This window comes from Nomascus leucogenys, chromosome 12, assembly GCF_006542625.1.
Source record: "Nomascus leucogenys isolate Asia chromosome 12, Asia_NLE_v1, whole genome shotgun sequence".
NCBI classification, from domain to species: domain Eukaryota; kingdom Metazoa; phylum Chordata; class Mammalia; order Primates; family Hylobatidae; genus Nomascus; species Nomascus leucogenys.
In genome coordinates, this window is record NC_044392.1 from 23251959 (window position 1) to 23275508 (window position 23550).

General features: G+C 38.6%; 1 protein-coding gene across 4 annotated transcripts in view; it reads right to left on the reverse strand.

Moving 5' to 3' along the window:
• Positions 1–1928: 1928 nt before the first annotated feature.
• Positions 1929–23550, reverse strand: part of RASAL2 (RAS protein activator like 2) — a 411681-nt gene continuing 390059 nt past the window's right edge. For 2 of the 4 annotated variants that reach the window (XM_030823933.1, XM_030823934.1), the window contains exons 13-16: positions 17766–17900; positions 16058–16260; positions 14755–14842; positions 1929–8787 (exon numbers count right to left, since the gene is read on the reverse strand). In XM_030823933.1, the coding sequence (XP_030679793.1) occupies positions 8623–8787; positions 14755–14842; positions 16058–16260; positions 17766–17900 (591 nt within the window). In that variant the 3' untranslated portion in view covers positions 1929–8622. Of the gene's footprint in view, positions 8788–11443; positions 11490–14754; positions 14843–16057; positions 16261–17765; positions 17901–23550 lie in introns of those variants that run through there. The other 2 variants (XM_003258936.4, XM_030823932.1) reach the window with 2 other exon arrangements.

The following is a 23550-nucleotide window of genomic DNA, read 5'->3' on the forward strand; positions in this document are numbered from 1 at the left end:
TAAAGTGCTTAGCAAATAATCTGACACATAGTTGGTGCTCAATAAACATTAGCTATTATTTTTGAGTCAGGGTCTTGCTTTGTCCACCTTGGCTGGAGTGCAATGGTGCGATTATAGCTCACTGCAACCTCCAACTCTTGGGCTCAAGCAATCCTCCTGCCTCAGCCTCCCAAAGGGCTGGGATTATAAGCGTGAGCCACTATGCCTGGCCGGCTATTATTATTATCAACATTATCACCGTAGTGTTCTGAATATACATTTGTTTCAGACTTTTTTTTGGTTCTTAAAAACTACTGTGCCATGGGAGACTGTGAAGAGGAAGAATTATTCCTAAATACTGAGAGAAAAGCTTCAAGCTGATTTTTGAACATAGTCTAAGGACACATTTCTCAATTATATCAGATAATAACCACAGAATGTCAGTGCTAGAGAGTGCCCTATAGACCATTTAGCCACAATCTTAATTTTACAGACAAGGAAACATCGGCATTTACCTGTTAGTTCATTGCAATTTATTCATAGGCCAAATATCACCCTGGCAATTCATTCTAGAATTTCACAAAATCAAGTTTCTAGAAAGACCAGTAATATGTGTGTGAGAGTATATAATGTACATGTGTTTATTATAAATTTTACTGATATAAAGAATGTATAGTACACAATTTACAAATTATAATAAAATATACAATACTCTTTACTGTAATTTCATAGAACCAACTGAATCTTACAAAATGCTCATGATTTTGGAAAATTCATATGAGCACGTGACTGCATGCTTGCCAGGAGTGGAGGGGGGACTGGAGAGCTTTCAGTACATTTTGCTATTGAAAGAACAACAAGTACGAATGGTATAATTTAGCATCTGATAAGTTTCAAGTAATAAGACTTCAGTGCTGAATATTAGGTCAAGAAAAGTTAAGAACCGTTTTTTTGTTTGGGTGGGGAGAGACAAAGGAATTCTGAGTTCTCTTATGTTTATTGCTTAAAGTCAAATGTAGTTAAGGGCCTTTTTTTTGGTGGGGGGTGGTGGAGGTAGACAAAGGAACTTTGAGTTCTCTATGTTGTTTACTTTTTTTTTTTTTGAGACGGAGTCTCGCTCTGTCGCCCAGGCTGGAGTGCAGTGGCGCGATCTCGGCTCACTGCAAGCTCTGCCTCCCGAGTTCACCCCATGCTCCTGCCTCAGCCTCCTGAGTAGCTGGGACTACAGGCGCCCGCCACCATGCCTGGCTAATTTTTTGTATTTTTAGTACAGACAGGGTTTCACCATGTTAGCCAGGATGGTCTTGATCTCCTGACCTCGTGATCCACCTGCCTTGGCCTCTCAAAGTGCTGGGACTACAGGTGTGAGCCACCACACCCGGCCTGTTGTTTACTCTTTAAAGTCAAATGTAGCATATTTGATTCTGGCCTGGGCCCTTCAGCACTCCTCGAGGGGTGTACTCATTGAAGCTTCTGACTCCAAACCAGAAGCCATCTACCTTCTGCTTTAAATTGAAGCCAGTGGGGAAACTGAGGTCGAAATAGGGAATTCCATCTTCTGGTCAGCTTTGTCAGAATGTATCTATTCCATAAATGGGATGACCATGTTAATGGAGAGAATTTCTACCTCACAGACTTAAAGGACAGATTGGTAGGGACAAGGTGTATGTGGGGGAAGGCTGAGTATATATTGTCAGTTTTAGTAGAATTTTAAATTCCAAATAGAAGGCAAGGAAACACCTGTAACCAACTTACCCCAGTTTCAGGATTGGGGACAGAAAACATGCAGTGCTCACAGCTTGATTTAGACTAGTGTTTCTTATCCCCTGGTTCTTCGGAATCCCCTGGCAAGGTTAAAAAGAAAAAAAAAAAAAAAGCCTGGCCAGGCCCAATCCTTAGAGAGATTCTATTTAATTGTTCAATGGTAGAGCTCAGGAGGTACTCCTCTGTTTTTTCTTTTTTTTTTAAAACAACTCTCCAGTGATTCTGATGAACAATCAGGATTGAAAACCACTGATTTAGTCATCTGTTTTAGTGTTGTCATAAAATTTTTTTTTTTTGCTAACAATTAATTTATGTATTTTCCTACTGGTAAAATGCTAATAAAAAAAAACTCAGACAGCTGGAGGGAGGCTAAAAACAATTCAGGGTATGGATATGCATAAAGCGTATATGGATGGATAGTTTAGGACTAAGAGGACCATGAGGTAAAAAGACCACATCAACACTTTCTCTCCTTTTGATGTTTCAGATCCAGGAAGCCTTAAAGCTTACATTAGGTCACGAACAATTTAGACTGAAATGGGTCAGCTTCGAAGTGAACAAAAAATAGCGCAATTCTTGGATATGCAGTTTCTGTTTCATGCAATCTTCTCTGGATTTTGAGTAAATTTTAATTTTTTAATCCCTAGTAGAACAAGATTAGGAAGAACTCGACATGTGCCAAAAAGCACAGACCTACAACTAACACAAAATAAGACTACACATGAAACCTGCATCCCTGGATTTTACAGAATGAAACAGGGATGCAGGAGAAGATGGGTGTATTTGGGAACAATCATGTTGGGAATGACAAATGAACTTCTATTAAGAAATTAAAATAAAAAACCTGAATCAAACATCAAAAATCCTGAAAACAAACCCCATTAATCTAACTGGAAAATTACAAGAGGATGGTAGTGGTCTAGGAAGCTAAGTGGGGCTACATTTCCTAATAAACCAGAGGAAACTTTACCTGTCACAAGTTATTAAAGAGATTTCAAATTCTGCAGAATTCAAAAGTAACAGTTTTATCACAATACATGCTAATGTAGTTATTTTTCCTAAATTGAAATCTTATTACATGGAAGTTGGGAAATTCTAAGACAGACTGTTCTTAATGTTAAAATATATTTTTAGAATAATATTCCGGCATACATTTCCTTTCTTGTTTCTCTCCAAGTGTCCTAGTCACCCAGGTGCATGCTAGAAGACAGCAATATGTCAAATATAGTAGCAACTTTAGTCTGAAATGTTTAAAGTTAAAGTTTATTTGTATTCTTTGTAGGAATATCAATAAAAGACCTCAAACGTTATCTATATCTGTACATGTACAAGAACTGTCAAAAATTATTCACAGAACAAAAATAAATCTTCTTTAGAACAAACCCAGGTAATGAAATGCTGATATGGATCTCACATATGGAATAATCTAAATGCTACTAGCACAAAAATATGGCTTTAAAAATAAAATAAAATCTTGGGTTTTGTTTTTCTAAGGTGTATTTCTCTTTCTTGAAATAAAAAATAAATTATTTAGAGCTATCATTGTAAAATAGTCGTGTGTTAACACACTCTTATTAAGGCCCTGGAGATGAAAAACAAAATCGAATTTAGAAGGTCATTTCCTCACAGGTGTAACTCAGGTTAATGTGCTGCTGTCTGCTTAAGTTAATATAACTAGGAAATGTCTAAGCACCAGTCAAAATTTAACCTAATTTACTATTTAACTTTTCTGAAGGTGGTCATTGAGTCAATTAGTATTTAACCTTTTGTTGAACTGGGAATTGAAATGTTTCCCTCGAAAATTTGGAAATCACATAAAATGATATTTACACATAAATATCTGTACCCCCACAAAGATGATGGGGGTCCCTAAAACACAACTTCTGTGGAAATCTCTCTACAACAACAAATAAATCTGGTTTTAAGTCTCAAACTAAAAAAAAAAACAAAAAACTTCCTAGGGTCAAACGAGGGTATTTAAGTGGAAGATAGCAACTGAGTAGGAAATGAAATGCATGCTGAAATGCAGGCAAAGACTACCACTTTCCTTTCCTCGGGTACTCACTGCATTTCCCAAGTCTTGCTGTGTTGGTTACTCAAACACTTGAGGCTTAACTGATCAGGAACTGAAACTACTTATTTCTGGATCCTACTCTCAGATCAGTGATATTCAACTTTATTTCTATGATTCCCCATGGTATCAATAATGATATCTAGGGTTCTTGAGACAATGCCAAACCAAGTCAATTTCAAGTTGCTTTAACTTATATATACATATAACACATATAGTACATTTTTTAGGATGATAGAATGACTGTTATAAAATCTAACAAACGAGAGCATAAAATCTGAAAATCTCAGTTTGGGAATCACTGCTCGATAAAATGGATTAACATTCAGAAAAAGGAAGCCCCAGGAACTGTGTTTTGTGTGGGTGTGTGCATGTGTTGTCTACAGAGACTGCCTTTTTATGTATCTATGTATTTTAAGAGTGGGCAAGGGATATAAATATTCCTGTTTCCTGGAAACTCTGGGCTACTGAGAAGACTGCTTATGCATTCATTCCCTTATGGGTCATGTCTCTTCCTCAGGTTCTTTCACTCCTCCTAAGATATTTATTCTACCTCATGCAAATTTCATCACTTTTGTCCTTCCTAAACCCAAGAGTATACATAATTGGGTCATGACAACGAGAATGCTTCTAGAACTAATAACAATCATTCAAACATGAAAAGATATTCTATTTAAAAATTCAACACTCCAACATTTCTTGCTTTTAAGAAACTAAATCCTTCAACTGACGTATTGAAAAAACAAAGTATCTCAAATTATCGGCCCCCAGGTAAGGGGTAGGAAGGCAACTATTTACTGCTGGGGTAAGCAGGAGATTTCACTATTAGACTTGAAGAAGGTAAGGAGAATGGAGAAGGGAGCCCTTTTGGCTTTCCACAGTTGATAGGAGAAGGTGGCCTCCAAAGGTGTAGCTGAAAATGCAGTGAAGCTATGGCATGTGGCTGTTGGGTTTGGCCCTGTGACAAGTCTAGTCTGGTGTCAAGCGTGTGTCGGGCTCAATGTCACAATGGGGTAGACTGATGGGACTGAGGTAATCCTGAAGAGGGTTCCTTTCCCATGCTCAGTCCTATAACCAGCCTTCTCAGGAACTCCAAGCTAGAGGTAACTAAAACTAACCCTCTATGGAAGGGGAAACAAATATGAATGAAAACTCACTTGATGGCAGTTATTTTGCTCTGGGACTTCCAAAGAAGAACTCTACTCTCAATCTGGTGTACCTCTGAGAACACAGTGAAAGCCAGGGGTCTACAGAACCACAGACCCATCAACAAAGGCCCTGGGTAGACTAAGATCTGAAAAGCTTTACTTCCAAAGTCAAGCTCATTCTTAAGGGCATATAGTTAACGCTTGTAGCAGTCTTAGGTAATCTTTCTTTTTCTTTCATAGTCTTAACACCACCACAGAGAAACACAGAAGCAGACCAGTCAGAGAAAGCTAATTCTGACCAACTTGACACTATATGAAAAAAAGCAAAAAGCTATAGCAGCATGATTACCTCATTTTACCACATTTTTCTTACTGTTAGACTGCCATAAACCCAAACAGTACCTTGGTGATAGTGCTTGGAACATGGTAAGTGCTCAAGTGCTTGTTATAGTTACCTAGTTATAATCTCCCCTCTGACATGGCTTTTATTGCAGAGACTCAGGGAATATGATGACCTGATGGAAATGTGACTCTTTTTGCTGCTTCAGCTCAGATTGCTTATTGCTTCAGTAATATAAAAGGGGAATATAAAGCTCTTTTCTGACTCCTACCAACACTGTCCTCATTAATGGGCAAGTCTGTTGTCAGCTAGACATGCACTTTACAAGCACTTCACCTGAATTCCAAATTCCATTCAACCCTGATCTATCCTGCGCCCCACAATGTGGTGGTGTTTTGAGGGAAACAGGAAGTGCAAGACACTGCTATCTTAATCTATTTGCCTCTCTTCAGCCATGTACCTCTTCCCAGCAAACAAGGTTATTTACCTACTTGAACTGAGGGAAAGCCAATTAAAAAACATCTCCATAAAAATTATCACCTGTTGGTGGCTTCTCTTCTTAAAAAATCCTTCAAAGTAAGTTCTACAGATTGCAGCATTCTCTAAAGAAATACTGAGAAAAATGTTTGGACAGGAGTAGGCTCACAGGACAACCTAACATTTAACATCTATCAGCAACTCTGAACTTTTAGCTTACTTGTAATGCTCTATTATTATTATTTTTTACTATTTCTTCTTCATTCGAGATAACCCGGTAGTAGAAGGCTGCCTAATCTGTCCAAATGTTTTGGGCATTAAATCTTCCAGTGAAGACAGCCCTCTAAGGAGCTCCCATAATGCTAATAAGATACATTTTATCCATCAAAAGCACATTTGATTTTTTTGGGCTTCTCTCAATTCCCAATATAAGTAATTTTATCAGCCCTCTGTAATCCATAATCAGCACTAAGAGCTTCCAAACCTCAATGGCAAGACATCACCCACATTATATACTTAAGGCCAATGAAACTGACAATTCTCTTACCAGGTTTTCTGTGGCACAATTGAAGGCTTTTACAAAGAATGAATTAAACATGGCTTGAGCTGAGAATAGCCAGAAACAAGAACAAATCTATGCTTACATCCCTCCTCCTTCAACAAAGGGCACTACACTTTGGAACAGTTACCTCTTTTTCCTAATAAAATAAGTGATTTTGACCACAGTGTGCCCTCCGCTTGGAGAGAAGGTGTAAGAATTTGCACCTTCACCAAAGGTGAAGAAAACGTAAAAGTGCCAAAACAGCTGGATATAAAGTGTGCAGATCAGATAAACACAGTGAGAAACTCCCATTTTAGATCTCTGTCTGGCAGAAACAGGGATTGCTATGAAAGAAACTGTTTTAAAAGGTTGTGGGTTATGTGGCCAAGGTGAGGTTGCTGAAACGTAAGGTCCAACATAAAGATCCACCTGAGAGAGGGCAGAGCTCAAGAGGCTGGAATGCAAGCCTGGGACTCAGTGAAAAGGAGGGCTTGGTGTCTGTTGGCATCACTCAAAAGAGGGCACTATACATGTTCTCTTATAAATATTCCATTATGGAGAAACACTCACTTGATGCATATGGCTCCCTCAGGTCCTATTTTTTCCATCCCCTTTTTCTAGAAAAAAAATTCTTTAAAGCTTATAATTTAAAATCAACATCAACTTATTCGAGAAACATTGTTGCTTTCTCAATATAAAACAACTACTTAGATCTTGCTTAAAGAGGTTCGAGACCCTTTTAACGTTATATCTGAACAGCATAGAAGGCATGAACTTTTCCTATTTGTGCAGTTATATGTACATATGTGTGAATATATATGTATATATATATTTGTATATATAATGTCTGTTTAACATGTAACCTTCCATACTTCTGGTAATCAAGGTTGCATTCAAGATGACATTGCACACCTCTGGAAAAAAGGAAATGAATTTGTTTCCATGACTTTTTCTGTTCTATAATAATAAGGCTATGGATGACAAGTGTTGAAATTGGGTCATTATTGTCAGATCTACCAGCATGGGAATAATAATTGGAATGTGCCATCCTGACACTTTCAATTTTTTTCTTTTTCTTTTTTCTTTTAAGAGAGTGATGCTTCAAATTTGGATTTCCTTTCTTTACTGAGGGGATAAGGTGAACAAGTACTTTAAAAGTTAAAGATGCAGATAAAATTGCCCCTCATAGATTTGCTAGTACAATGGATAAAGTCTTTATCCCAAACAAAAATTATAACTTAACACATAGAAAAAAATTTTAATAGGAAATATTCAGAGATTCCAGCTATGGTATGGTTAGCCCTTTTCTGTATGGAAGAAAGGGTGTTGATCTGGATGGCTTATGGACAGCTATTTAAATAACCTCTCCAGGGGAGAGTAAACCCTGTTGGTGATGACAGCTCCCACTATGGGGAAGAAAGTGCAGTGAATGTGTGAAGATGAAGATGGTATGTGGAGACACAATTATTTATAGTTTTGTAAACTCTAAAGAGGAAAAAGAACACTCTTTATTACAATTGGGGTTAAAAAAAAAGCCCCTATCTAAAAGAGAAGATTCCCATCTGCTGTAGACAGAGGAAATAAACATATTGACAGGAGTTCAATAGAAATTTTACTCCTAAAGTCCAGTTTTGATGCAACGGCTTTTGTCTGTGTCCTCTGAAACAATGAATCCCCAAATCAGATTAGCTGTCCAGCCAGAACCAGTCTTGGTTGATCAGTGGAATAAATTATTGTTTTATATGGATCTTGGTATTTGCATGTTTTCTGAAAGGACAAGGGGGCCAGAGTGGGGTTTCTAAACTAGTAGATGAATCCCTGAAAAATTCCTTCTCACAATGTCCTATTGCACTCCATGTGCTTCTATCAGATAGATGCTTGGTCTCTACCTACTGAACCTACAGGCTCATGTCTCGCTCACACAACAGTTTCTACTTTACTTCCTCTAACAACTGCAGTGCTATCAACAAGAGGAAAACAATAATAAAATAGCAATAATCAAAAAGGTAATCTACATTATTAACTTCCTTTTGGTATATTACAGTGATATTTTCTGTACATGGCCCAGAACTAAGTTCCTTATGTACATAGAGATGTGGCGGAAAAGCATTGACCTTGGAAGTCGCCGCCTTATGCCCTGAAAGACAAGGTTCCTTTCTTTATTCAAGAGTTTCTCACCACATTGCCATTGTGAAGTAGCAACATTCTGTAAACCTGGAGGGGCTAGGTAAAGGTCTGGGGATAGGAGAGTGGGTCAATTTCCTTCTGTCTCCTTCCACAGTCTGTCTATTCACAAAGCCCGTCAGCAGCTGCTGTTTTTGAATTCACCATTCTCCGTGATGGAAAGCTTGGTGGGGTTGGTGGGGGAGATGCCATTGCGGACCTGCATGCTGTACCGCTCCTTCACTTGGGTCAGCGCGCTCATCAGTCTGGTGTTGGCTGAATCCAGGGACACGATCCGTTTTTCCTACAACACACCAATCACGGCTTTATTCAGGCTACAGGCAGGAGGTAACACGCTTTCTTTACTGAATGACTAGTCCAGTGCTTTCTCTCAAACAGTCGTATGCATGGTGCTTCCCAGACAAATGGAACGTCTCTGCCTCTTTCTGCACACTGGTCAGGTTCAGCTTCCCCTGAGCCCAATGGGTCTGTGTTTATTTTTGTCTGTCTCTCTCTCTCTTTTTCTTTCAGCATAGCAGGACTTTTTATTAACAATCTCTTAGGACATTAGACTGTCATGTAAAAGTGATACCATGTGTTACTTCAGACTATGCAACAGAGGTATCAAGCTGCCTTATTATACTAAGTGCTTTAGGTCAAAATTGAAACATGGAAATTAGGTGGCAAAGAAAGAAGCACCAGAGGTTTCATTTCACAGAGGAGAAGAGCATGTGATCTATGGGTTCTTAGCCCCAAAAGAGGGCATATCAGTCACATTTGGAAAGAATTCACATTGTGCTCAAAATTAAAACAATACATGGTGGCAGTGTAGAGTCACCAACAAGGTGAGGATGCAACAGCAAGAGGGGAAAAAAGCAGCCAAAAAGCTCAGACCAAGGAGTTACTTGAATATGGGGAGGGAGATGTGGCCGAAAAGGGAATGCCATCAACATAACACATGAGAACAAACAGAGAACACAGGCTCCTAGACCCATTCCAGCTCAAAGTTACTCCAGGAGGGCTGCCCAATACGGAGATTGCTTTCATTTTAGAGTCTCTGAAAAAATAAATGCTTTAGAAACAATATTTGGAAACCAAGCATTGGTGAATACACACACACAAAAACCAAGGGGGAAAAAAGAGGAAAAAAAAATAGGCAGTCTAACTAAAGGAAAGTAGGACTATCTAAAATTTTTTTTATAAAATCATTTTCTCAAAACATTATCAGTCTCATAAGGATTAGGTTAGAAGAGATACCCTAATCTTAGCTTCAGCAGCTCAGTACATCATTCTAGAACCTTTCTAACATGAAGTCTATAGTTTTCAGAAAACAACGCAGGAAACAGTCTTTACCTATGCCTGTAAAATTAAAAAGAAAATAACACATAGGGAATATCTCCAAAGCCAAAAGGAGCTTTACTACCTTAGGGGTTTTTAAAATTGACCCTGAGAAAAGCATGGTAAAGTTTAGTCATGGTAAAGTTCAGAGAGGAGGTAGCAGGGCTGAGGGCTGGTGCTGCTCCTTGCTATTAAAACAGCAGCCGGGCGCGGTGGCTCACGCCTGTAATCCCAGCACTTTGGGAGGCCGAGGCGGGCGGATCACGAGGTCAGGAGATCGAGACCATCCTGGCTAACACGGTGAAACCCCGTCTCTATTAAAAACACAAAAAAAAATTAGCCGGGCGAGGTGGCGGGCACCTGTAGTCCCAGCTACAAGGGAGGCTGAGGCAGGAGAATGGCGTGAACCCCGGGGGGCGGAGCCTGCAGTGAGCCGAGATCGCGCCACTGCACTCCAGCCTGGGTGAAAGAGCAAGACTCCGTCTCAAAAAAAAAAAAAAAAAAAAAACGAAACAGCAGCTACCCAGGGCTGTCATGTAGTGCTACACTTTGGGACACATGCTACTGGGAGCATGCAGGGTGAAGACCACGGTCCTGGGGGAAAATCTAGGTAAAATCACATACCACCACGGCATCAACTAATACTTCCCTTTACTCTCCTGCTTTCTGGGGTCAGGAGGGTAGGATCTGTAAGGCAGCAGTGCTGGTGGTCACAGTTTCAAAAGTATATTAAAAAAAAGAAACAACAACAAACTAGCTCTTGCTTGTCATTATCACTTAAAAAAAAATCCTTCTTTCCCTGATGGAGAACTCATGTGGTAAGATACACAAAATCAGCATTATTAATGACCCATGCATCTGGTATAAAATGCTTTTTATTTTAGGAAAGTAATTCATTTTAAGGATAGACAAAACTAAAGGAAAGAGCTGCAAGGCTTTTAAAAAATAATAATTATTAAAAAAAATTTTAACCAATGAAGTTTACTGGGATAACAAATATAGATCTTTGAAAAGCCAATAGGTAAGAACTGGCCAGTGAATACTAGAAAACAAGAGGTAAGAGCTAAATATGATATTCCCCCCTCCCTACCCGCATTATTAGGAATGATCTCTAAACTGAGTGATAATTTCTTGGAAGATTAAAGAAAAGATATTTCAGAATTGGGATAAATTATAAGGCCTCAATACTAAGGAAATTAAGATTCTCTAGGGTTCATCCAAAAATAAATCATTCATGAAAAATTTGATTTTTAAAAGGTCAAAAAGGCTAAGAATGACTGTAATTACTTACTGCCTAAAAAGGTAACAACTGAAGACAAACAGCCCCCCCACTAAACAGCTGAAAGTTTCCACATAAAGAAACTCCCTTTGTACTTCCCCCTATTGCCAACCTCTCAAAATAAAACAAAAAAGTTAAAAAAAAATCAAATAGAGACTTATGAAAGTCAAGTTCAGTTGGCAAAAGATGCTCGGACATTTCAATTCTGCCTGGATTGTAAGGGAAAGCAATCTAGTCCACACCTGACAGGAAGGATTTCCATGTGGGGAGTGGCAGGAGCTGGAATGTGTAGGAGGCCAGTGCACTGGGCCAGGGCTGGGAACTGCTCAGCTAGAGAACGGACGCGGGGTTTACTTGCCTGTTTGAATAATCTCATCTCCATTTATGACCTGTAATTTAACACAGCGGAGATATCACTTGCAACAGTAACTAGGCAGCTGCTTTGCTTCTCATAGGAGGAAGCCCTTCTCTGTTCTCCACCTGAGTCACATAGAGAGATCCTGGGAGCCACAGTGTCTCCTCATGCTTAGGGGTGAAAGGTGGCACATTCTCTGGTCTGATATTTAAGAAATGGATCCTTATTATCACCACTAGGATCCCTATGGCCCCTAAGCTACAAGGTCCAGGATAGGTGCTTCTGCCACTCACCAAACGAGTGCTCATCCTTTTGCAGTTCCTGTTAGAAAGTGGCTGATGCAGGCCTGTGCCTTGTAGCATGAAATGACTCAAGAAGAGGCAGAGGCTGAATTCAGGGACAAGATTTTCCTGGGAGCATAGGGCTGCTGACAGAGATGAAAACCAGTTTACTGGGCACCTGGCTGGTAGTGTTTAGGGAAGTGTTGACATAAGAGTTACTTCTCTGGGAAGCTTTCACCCCAAACATATCTTCATTCTATTAAATGATGCCAGAAGGGCTGCTCTGCTCCATCATTCACTTAAGAGAGATTTCTCCTTACAAAAGAAAGGATCTGATACAAAAGTCATTCATTACAAAGAATGCCAAAGGATGTTTAAAGTCATTTGCTATAATAAGATTTTAATGTATCAGTAAGCCAACAGCTGGAATTGAGAAACTTTCCTTTTAAGGACACTATAATTTTTTAAAATTTAACTATAGCGTTTAGGATTTGTGCTATGCATGGTGCAGAGGTTTTCCAAATATAGTTTAGTGGATTTTCCCAACTATTCTTTAGAGACCCACAGTGGGTCTCTGGTAGAATAGTTTATTATATAGTAATATCTGTGTTTGGGTAGGTAATTTATTATATTTAACCAATCCTAGTATGATTTGATTCATTCGTTGAGAGTGGTCCTTGCTGTTGAGTGGTCAGTGGAAGCAGCTGGATATTCATCTATGAAAGGTGCCTTGATTCTACCAAAATAGTCCAGAGAACCAAACCATTTCAAAACCACTGCCTTGCCTTGAAGTATGGACTCAAAATATTAACTAGCTTAGCCAGACCACCAGTCTGACAGTGACTGTTTGAGGATAACATTTCTCCCATTCCTACACATGACACCCTCCTGGTTAACTGAGAGAAGGTCCTTACTTTCCAGAGCATTTGTGCCCTAATAAATCAGATTCCCTCCCTGGCTTTTACCTCCTAGGCCTAGCAGGTGACTCCTGCTTTATACCCAGTCACCTAGCCCTAATATAAAATTAGGGGGTGGGGTAGAAATCTTCAGGAGCTAATCGTGAGGCTGTCCTGTCAGCCCATGTACAGAACCACAACTGTGGCACACCCAAGCTCCCTCTGCTTAAGATTATTACTTTTTTTTTCAAGACAGGGTCTCACTTTGTCGCTCAGGCTGGAGCGCACTGGCGCAAATACGGCTCACCACAGCCTTGACCTCCTGGGCTCAAGCTATCCTCCCACCTCAGCCCCCCAAGTAGCTGGGACTACAGGCATGAGCCACCATGTCTGACTAATTTTTGCATTTTTTGTAGAGATGGGTCTCACCATGTTACCCAGGCTGGTCTTGAAATCCTGAGCTCAAGCAATCGGCCTGCCTCAGCCTCCCAAAGTGCTGGGATTACAAGGCATCAGCCACCTTGCCTGGCCAAGACTGATACTTTTAAACCAGCTGAAATTATTTAAAAAGTCTGTTTTATCTCTTAGTACTAACATCTCTCCTTGTGTGGTTATTAATAGAACTCTTCTTGCTTTATATTGTTATACTGAAATTTCCAAAGTGAAAACCTACTAACATTAGTTTTCCTGGCTCAATTGCCTTATTTATCCAGGCTGTTTTTCTTAAGTCACTGGGATGAATTTTTATAGTGTGAATAGTGAGATGGCCTAGTCTCCACTACCCTTACCTCACCTACCATGGGGGCATCTAGAAAGATTTCTTTCAAAGGACCAAGTAAGATAATTACTACAGACCTTTCTTCTGATTCTCAGCATGTCTCAGAAACTATAGAGCTCAAGAATCCAAAATATTTTAAGGAGCTGTGCTGATTGAGACAGCATCCTCACAACTCTAACCTGACTTCCAAGTCTAGTGTGTTTAAAGGAGTGTGAGGCCCATGAAGCATTCTTTCCATGACTGTGCTTTCAGCCTCACTCTCAATTTTGTTGAAAAATAAACCCATTCCACATGGACTCTATAAGGCAACTAGACTGTTAAGTACATGTTTAAGAATACTGGGGGCTCTAAAATATGTTGATTACTAGCTGATACCTACAGAAGGGAGGAGGCTATCTATGCATAAAATCCTTGCTCTCATTTTTTATTTCACAGCTTAGGGATATGATATGGCATTTAAGGTTGAAAAATGCAAACCTGGATCGGCTATCTTCAGGGAAGCAACACATTCAGTGGCTAGATCAGCCACTATCAAAACTATAAAAACTGTACCTGCTTTTTGTTATTTGTTTCACCCTAAGAAATACAACCATATTTTGCAATGATAAAATAAAAAGGAGTTAGAAACATTTCTTGCCCCCTGGATTTTGCTCTAATCATTGACATGTCCCTAGGAGGTGCTCTTGGCAGACTTTATCTCATTGGTGTCACAGGTGTGAGCTACAGTGAGCAGAAGCCTAGGTTCTGATTTCAACAACCTTTTCTTTTTTTAAAGTTTTATCAAAAGATGCTCCTAAGCACAGCACCAACAAAGAAGAGCAGCCAAGCACATTCCAAGCAGCAATGCCAAACCCTAAACCAAAAGAACAACAAGGAAAGGTACCTTTTTACAACCTTGTCTTTCCCTGGCAATTCCATTACTGTCTGGGGCAAACGGTTGATGGCAGTGGACGTGACTGACAAGACCATGAACAGCACAGCCAAGCAATGGTCAGTGGAGGTCACAAGCCAGGCACATGCAGTGCACTTTTCACAATTACCCCCTTAGAAAATGCCTCCTTTCCATAGGGAAAGAAGCAAACTCCATCATGCACTAGGTCGAGATTTGTCAAGCAACTGCACTAAACACGCTAATACTTTGCTGGGTAAACAGACTTCTCACCAGTGAAAGAAAGGAAAATAATGGAGGTCACATAGACACTCATTTAATCTTCAAAACGTAAAATCCAGAACTTTTCAATGACACATTTTCTGGTACCTGCCTTGGCATTTGCAAGGGTGTGAAGTCAGGAAATAATCATTATTATAAACAAGTGCCTTCTATTAGATTCAAAGCCTGCTTACCTGTGCATCAATAATTTTCTGCTTTGCATCAATAACTGCTTGCATCTCAGCATGATCCTTCTTCAGTTCCTCTTCCACAGCCATTAGCCTAGAATGTGGCAGGAAGGAAATATCAACATCTTCAAAGAGAGGGCTAGCTAGTGTAGAGAACAGGAAAACTCAATATCCTCTGCCCTTCTTAATAAGACACCTGCTACCATCTTTTCTTTCTTCTCTGCTACCTTGGAATAAGACATCTAAGGTTGATTTTTTTCCTTGTGCCTGGATCCCGCACATTTTCATCTCCTTTGGAATAGTAACCCCATAATCATTTCCTCCCTCTTCTCTCTCAGATTCCTTCCTGAACACAACTTATTTCATCTTAAAATATCAAATCAACCAACAAAAAACAAACAACCCTCTCTTAATCTCAAGTTACCCTAAACCTGGCCCACTTTCTCTTCCCTTGCACAGCTAAGTTTCCTCAATGAGTACTCTATACCTAGTATGTCTAGCTTGTTTTCTGTCTGCCATTCACATCTTACCTCATTGATGTTTAATTCTGCCAGTCTACCCAAACACCTCTCAGTAAGACTGTCAATTACCTCCACACTATTAAAACAACAAACAGTTCTGTTTACTTGACCTGTCCATAGCATTTTACAAATATTGAGGCATAGTGGTTATGAGCATGGAATCTGGAGTCTGGGATTCAAATCCTGGTGCATCACTAACTATGTGACCTTGGGCAAGTGACTTCATGAATTTGTTGCCTGTTTATTTGTAAAATGAGAATAATAATGCGTAGGTGGAGGCTGTGATAAAGATTAAACAAACTATTATGTGTAAAGTGCTTAGAAAGGTGTGTGTCCCATGGCGAGTGCTATACAAGTGTTTGGTAAAACTGACCCTCCCTTTGTCTCCCTTGGCATCTGCAGCACTCTCAAAAGAGGTCCTCTGGCCCCAAAGATATTCCATAAAATTCCTTTCCATGTTTCTGGACTCATTTTGAAAGATTAATTTAGTCTTGGGCATTGGATATTTACATTTTTAAAACCGAGTTCTCCTCTAAGATTTCTCAAGTAAACCACCAAGTTTTAATTTTTTCTAATTGTTATGGTTAAAGAAAAACAGATTATCTTCATAGGAAGTGCCCAAGGTCTCATATTTAGGATATTTTAAGAGATACAGTCAATTATCACATTTGTACTCAGTACCACAAGGATAAAAATGGCTTTTGCTGCCATTCCTTCAGGGTTCTGTGGATCATCTCAATTCTTTGTCTTGCTAACTAGCCCACGTCTGCTGCCAGGTGATGTCTAACCTGCTGATGATGCTTTTCATCTGGCTATCTTTTTCTTCCTGCTGTCTTCGGAGCCGCTCCTCGCTGTCCTCCAGTCGGGCCTTGTATTCCAGCAGCAGCTTCTGCATCTGCTGCTCCTGCACCAGCAAGCGGCGTTCATATTCCTCTAGTCGCCGGCTGGACACTCTCAGGCGCTCCTTCAGTTTAGTAATTTCTTGTTCATACTAGGGCAGAGGAGGCAAGGAGAGAAAAACTGGAGTCACACTGCTTTTAGAAATCAGTGATTTACTCTTTCTTTCTCTCTTTTTCTTTCTTTCTCTTTCTTTTTTTCTTTTCTTTTTTTTTTTTTTTAAACAAAAGAAACCCTAAGCAGTGTAGCTAGATGCTGGCTGTGCTGTCATTCCCTATACTGTTCTTAATATTCTTTAAAATTATCAACTGGCATAAATGTTAATGGAGCATTGCCTTCCTTACTAAAACTACATTTTAAATCTTAACTTGGCATTCCAAATTCTACATATGTACGTATCTCTGTCTACACTAGGCTACCATTGCTATAAGCCACATCCAATCTGTGATGGTATCAAATGAGAGGGAAAAAAAAACAGATGAAGTACTTAAAAGTCTGACAAATCACTTAAAATAAGCCAAAGTCAGTTGTCTATAAGAGAAAAAGATTCTGTGTCATCATCGGCACTGTAGGATCTCTGATGTGTCTTAGCTCATCAGACTGCCATTCCTTTGTTCTACTAGAATCAGCCCTATAGAGAACAAGCAACATTTCTATAATGTCAAGCCCCTAAATCAATAAGACTTTCATGGCAGAGGTTATTGCTGCTTTCTCCCCAACTATAAAAGTGTAAAATATTCCAGTCACAAGCACTAAACAAAGGCCTACATCTTCCCTAGGGCCAATTAATATTGCTTCTTGGCCTATTTTCGTAATATGACTCACCTGCCCAATTTTGTACTGCTTGCTGGAACATACATGTCTGTTTTCTAAGGAGCTTTACATAAATTCAGTGACTCAATTAGTTACATGGCCCTTTCCTGTACTGTAGTTGCTGTGGCTGGGGTTTGAGTACACCGGAATATCATGCTGATAAAAAGAAGCTAATTGTCTGGTTGTCAATTAAATAATGTAATGCTATACATGATGTCAAGGTTCTCGTTTGATAACCTTTTTTCCCTAAGTCAACTTTTCCTTAAGAAACAAAAAAAAAAATCTAAACAATAGATAATATCCTTTTAACAATCATCAATAGAACTATATATTCTTTATCCAGAAAAGGCAAAAAACAAAACAAAACAAAAAAAAACTAAAACCAAAACCAAATTGTTACCAAGATAAAGAAAAAGTCTTGCCCTAGGGTAATTTTGTCCTTGGGTGAAGACCAACAAGTTTATGGAAACACAGAAACATGAAATGTTTGCCTAAAATGACTAGAAATGAATAGTAGAGTGTCCTCGAGATTAAGGCATCTACATTAAAAAAAATAGTAGCTAACTGCCACCCCCTAGCAAGATGAACATTTTCCACATATATTCTCACACAAACACACACACACACACACCACTGACCTATTTTACATAGATATGTGTAGGATGATTAACATAAGGGGTAGAGGTGAAGATGGGGGTGGGATGAGTTTATGTTCTTAGCTAGATAATCCTTTTAGTGGCCTGTCATTTTGGGATCAGAAAGTTGATGAAGCAGACTAGGTTCTACCTTCTCAGCATGCTTGGCTTCATCTTGATTTTGCTCAGTTTCTTCCACATCCTCTTCATACTGCCCATTGTTCAGAACCCAGGCTGCTGTCCTCTCTACTGGGGACATTGTGGCAGAGTCCACAGGTGACTGAACCTGCATCAGAAACAGTTATTAGCATTTCCCCTAACAGCTCACCCGTGTGCTATGTTTCACAAACAGCTATTCTTGGAAGATATTAACTGTGATCTCTCAGTTTTCTAATAAATGCTCTTGGCTTTAAGTATTATTTTACTAATGCCAAGGCTAGGGGTGGGGAAAGAGAATATACATTTGTATAAGTGCAAACTATTCTGAATAGAAAGTTGTATATATCATATCCAAGAGGCATCCTTATTCTCCCTCTAAAGAAAGTCAAAGCCTTAAAATTGTTAATTTGCCCAGTGGTCCAAATACTGGTAGGTAACATATTGCCTGCTGAAATTAATAAATGACCTCTGCCATAAAAGTCTTTTATGCCATAAAAGTCTACTTGATGATAAAATAAGAGAAAGAAAGCATAACCTGATGGTCAAAACATCTGTTTAGTCCAGACACAATCAGAAACCAAAAAACTGATTAGTGCTAAACAAACTCACAAAGCGCCCATTTATATATCAGAATGGCAAACACTACGTTGGTGCAAAAGTAATTGTGGGTTAAATGGCAAAACCCGCGATTACTTTTGCACCAATCTAGTTTTCATATTAATGATTTAGAGAAAAAGAAGGACAAACGATGCTGGTTATCTTTACAGAACACTGACTTCATGATGGATTAAGATCACTCAAGGGTCCTTATACTGGAAAATTTCTTGAATACAGGATCAAAATGATGGATACTGGGTAGTCTATTTTCCTAATCTACTGAATAGAGATACCAACACTGTCACCACCACCTATCTTGATCATCTCATAGGGAGCTGTGAGAATAAGACAATATATTTGAAAATTCTTTGGAAACTTCAGAGTGCTACAGAGAGGTTAGGTGTCAGTCATTACTATATTTGTGTTTCAAAAACTGGCACTAGATATTACAATTTATATTAGGCTACTGAACATTAGTGCTTTCTCCACAAACAATGATGGAAACACACATTTTTCTCCCCTCTGTCCTGCCTCAGAGAGAGAGAGAGTAAGCTAAAGAGAGAGTGTAAAACTTGGCATGTGAGTTAGCCTTTTATAATCAAATAGAGGGATTTGTATTTTGAGGACCAGAATTCTATAATTTCATAATTGAAAGGCATTTTCTCTGCCATCACAGCCATTACATCTTAAGGATCTTTGTATCATTCTGGAATAGAACTCAGTTAAACTCTAAATAAATATTTTAAAAGAAGGGGTATTTTGATGAACCGGAGAGTGAGGAAGACCAGATTAAAAAACTGATTGCGGAGACTAAAAGGCTATCAGAGACGGGTTGGGAGAGACTTTAAAACTTACACATGCAAAAGTAACACAGGGACATTTCTTAAAGGTGTGAAGAAGGATCTGGTTTTAGTCGATTTACAGATTATAGATATATATCAATAAAAATAGCTTCATGCCTGAGGATGGATGTGCATAGTTTATATAAATAGACCCATATACACTAAGCAATTGTGAATGAACTTCTAGAAATTTCTGCTATTTTATTGGTCAAATCTTATTTTCAGCCACTTCCTAATATATCCTAGCACTTTGCTTGGCATACAGTAGGTGGTCAAAATAATAAAAATAAAAGTGACAAAATAGATCAATCCTAACTATTCCTTCTATTAATGATAAAGCCTTCACAAAATTGTAAAAAGGCTAGAAATATTGAATAAATAAAAAATAGTTATTGTGCTAGATTGAAAGGAAACAGAGGTGATTTTTGTTTCATGATTTTTTTTGTTGTAATATGTTCTTCAAATGAAAAAACCATATACTATCTTTTATATATTCTTGGTCTTATAAGCGTTGCTCTTATTTTCCAATTAGTCAATCTAATGGGCATCATATCATACAGTTCTTTTAAATGATACTGACTAGTTAAATGCATAACAGATGCTCAATAAAATATTATTCATTTATTATTCTGGATTATCTTTAGAATTCATTACTAAAATATAATTTATTACTTAGAGAATATTCTTTTTTTTTTTTTTGAGACGGAGTCTTGCTCTGTCGCCCAGGATGGAGTGCAGTGGTGCAATCTCGGCTCACTGCAAGCTCCAGCTCCACCTCCCGGGTTCACGCCATTCTCCTGCCTCAGCCTCTCCGAGTAGCTGGGACTACAGGCACCCGCCACCACGCCCGGCTAATTTTTTTGTATTTTTAGTAGAGACGGGGTTTCACCGTGGTCTCGATCTCCTGATCTCGTGATCCGCCCGCCTCGGCCTCCCAAAGTGCTGGGCTTACAAGCGTGAGCCACCGCGCCCGGCCTACTTAGAGAATATTCTATGTTTTTCCCCTAATCCTTTGTAAGGGCACCAAAGGCTTCTTTTCAATGATTGCTCCATCTCCTTATAAGCTGGATAAATAGCAAAAAATATCTCTAGTTTATAGTCCAAGAAATTGAGGGAGGAGGTTAGTAAGTGGTTCAGATCCCATCTTGCTTAGGAATAGCCTTAGAAAGAGAATTTATATCCACTGACTTTCAACATGATCATCAAAGATAATGAAAAAGACAAAAAGAAAAAGGAGCAGGAATTCCCATGAGGAATATCTTCCCTTTGAGGTAAAGCTGTATAGGGTTTCCCTGGAAAAACAGTAATGCTTTAGAGCAAAAGAGCCTGACGCAGCAGTTTCACTGATACTACAATTAATCATAGCCTGGCTATGCTGAGGCCAGTTCCTTGTTCCTTGCTAGTATTTACTAGATATAAACAAGACCAATTGGTTTCAGCTTCATAGTGTGAAATAGTCGGATTCCCATAAATGAATAACCCTTCTGCTATCAACACCAAATAAAGGGCTGATTAAATTAATCCACAAACTTTGGGAGTTCTTGAAGAGGTTGGTTAGGAGACAGTTCAACAAATCCAAATGTGAAAACTGCAGCATTGTATTAACAGGCTTGTCAATTATCTATTTTAAAAGGCCTCTTCAAATTCAAATTTCTAAGATTAGAGTACATGCTAAATCTGAACGACTCATATATATAAAGTCTATTATTTGTACAAAGTACATGATACATGAAAAACAAAATAGAGAGGAAAATAAGAAAAAAGCAATCCAAACAGAGGCCGAAATGGGTTAAAAAATTAAGAGTTTCTTAAAAAAAAATTTATCTGTAAATTTTTTCACCAGGATTTTATTTCCTTCCTACTCATTAGACGTAGAAGACTGAAGCCAGTTACTCTGCAGACAATGGGCACTACTTTGTGCTAAGATATAAATGGAATTTGCAGGGGACAAAGCTACTGATAATTACAGCCGCCTACCAAACAATCCCCACAAAGAAATCCTCTAGTTTCTGGAACAGAATTCCCCAACACAATTTGCAATTAAAATATGTAAAGGAATTTGCCTTAAAAATGTGCTGATTATATAGAACTTCAGAGGCTTCATGGGAGTGAGATGAACAAAGCAAGCAAGAAACAGATAAGAAATAAAAAACTAGGCTGGGCATGGTGGCTCACGCCTGTAATCCCAGCACTTTGGGAGGCCGAGGCAGGTGGGTCACTTGAGGTCAGGAATTCGAGACCAACCTGGCCAACATGGTGAAACCCCGCCTCTACTAAAAATACAAAAATTAGCCAGGCAAGGTGGCGGGCACCTGTAATCCCAGCTACTCAGGAGGCTGAGACAGGAGAATTGCTTGAACCCGGGAGGAGGAGGTTACAGTGAGCTGAGATCGTGCCACTGCACTCCAGCCTAGGCGACAGAGCAAGACTCTGTTTCAAAAAAATAAATAAATAAATAAAAAACTAACGATGTAAGTTCAAAACAATGAACCAAAAGCCAGTGTAGGAAAAAAAAAGAAACTTGAGCAATCAAAATACGGTGATTTATGCTTCAACTGATAGGACAGTGGCAGTACCAGCAAAAGTATAAACAAAGATTAATATTCAAAGCTCTACCTGGACATCTTACTGTGCCTGTACCCCACTTCATGCCAAAAAATATATTTGCTGACCCACTAATGGCTGTGACACAAAAACTAATTTTTATATTGGTTGTTTGGAGACTGTATGCATTTCCCACCTCCCATCCATCCAGGCAGCCCTCTAATCATAACCCACAGAAACATGTATTATGTGCTTACACGATAGGTATTATATTTTCCTAAAGAAAAAATGTTATAAATGACAACTGGTTCCAGATGAGCATAAAAAAGGCTATTTAATTTATAATATTAATAAACAACCAGCCTGAGTCATAGGCCCTCATGGAGTCACAGAGGACTCCATGATACAGAAGGAAAGGGTAAGCAAAAGAAAAAAAAAAGAATCTTTATTTTCCTTTTCTGTACAGGGCTGGGCCTAAGCACACTTTTGAAAAGCAGGTGGAGGAACTTTCCCTGTCCTGTCCCTCTCTGTCAGATCTCATGCTCTTCGCTAATCCTATTTTATCTTCAGTGCCCTTGTGCTGCCCTAAGTCCCTGAGTAGATACTTGCTTCTACACAGTATTCTGATTTCTAAAACTATGCATTTTTCCTTTCTCCTCCCAATAAACACCTTAATTCTCTGAAAGTAGTTGATCTCAACTAGAGTCTAGCACAAAAGTGATGTGAGGAAACTACTTCACAATAAGGTGGGAATGACTGATAGCCTCCTAACACACACATTTTATGTTTATATACACACACATTTATATATAAAAAATACATATGATACATATAAAAGATATATATTTTTCCTTTTCTTCAAATAAAAATGCTTACTAAATCAAATGATTTGGTAAAATTTTGGGAAATATAACAAAATAACAATGAAAAATTTAAGACTGTAGAAAAACTTTATTACTCAGTAAAAAATGACCAACTAGGAGGTTTAGCCCAGGAAGTCTGCTTCCAGAAACAGCTTAAGTTAGTCATGCTTTTCATCCCTTTTTCTATTTCTGTATCCAAGGATTCTATAAATAATCCAATTAAAAAAAATCAAAGTAGGTGCAAGGGGCTCTGATCATAGCAGACTGGAGGCAGAGGCAGCCATATCAGTAAGTGCCTAAACTGTAAAAATGCAAATATATAACAGATACAAACTAGGATTTTATTGCAGTCTCCCTGCCCAGTTATTTTGCTGCATAAAAGGATCTGTCATAGAACTCTTTTAATCTCAAGTTTTTTAGTAGCATCATTAGGTTTCAAAAAAAATTCAACTAATACAATGCTTTTTTAGGAGAAAAATCTTTTTAGATGAAAGATATATATTATATATATGAAAAATTATATGAATGTGTATATTATATATTTAACAGTAGTTTGTTTAAAAGGGAAAAATATGTATTGATGCTTCAAAATGTAGTATGTAAGGAAGAAATGATTAGTTTCTTGGCAAAGCTTTTTATTTGTCAAGAAAAAAATTAGAAAATCTTATATATTAAGATTGGATGTGATGTTAGCTGGGCTTGTCCATGTAAATAGAAATGTAAGGGATTTGCAGATGTTTAGAATACTTCCTTTTCCACCTGTGCTGCTATCTTTTTACTCCTCTCCTTTACCTTGACTCTATAGGTGTTCAAGTGTTTATTTTTCTAGCTATTTGCAGGAAAAGCCACATGGGACTTTGTATTTCCAGAGGGAGTTGAGGGATGGAATGGAGAGCAGTCATATTAAACTCTTGGCTCAGAATGCAAACCT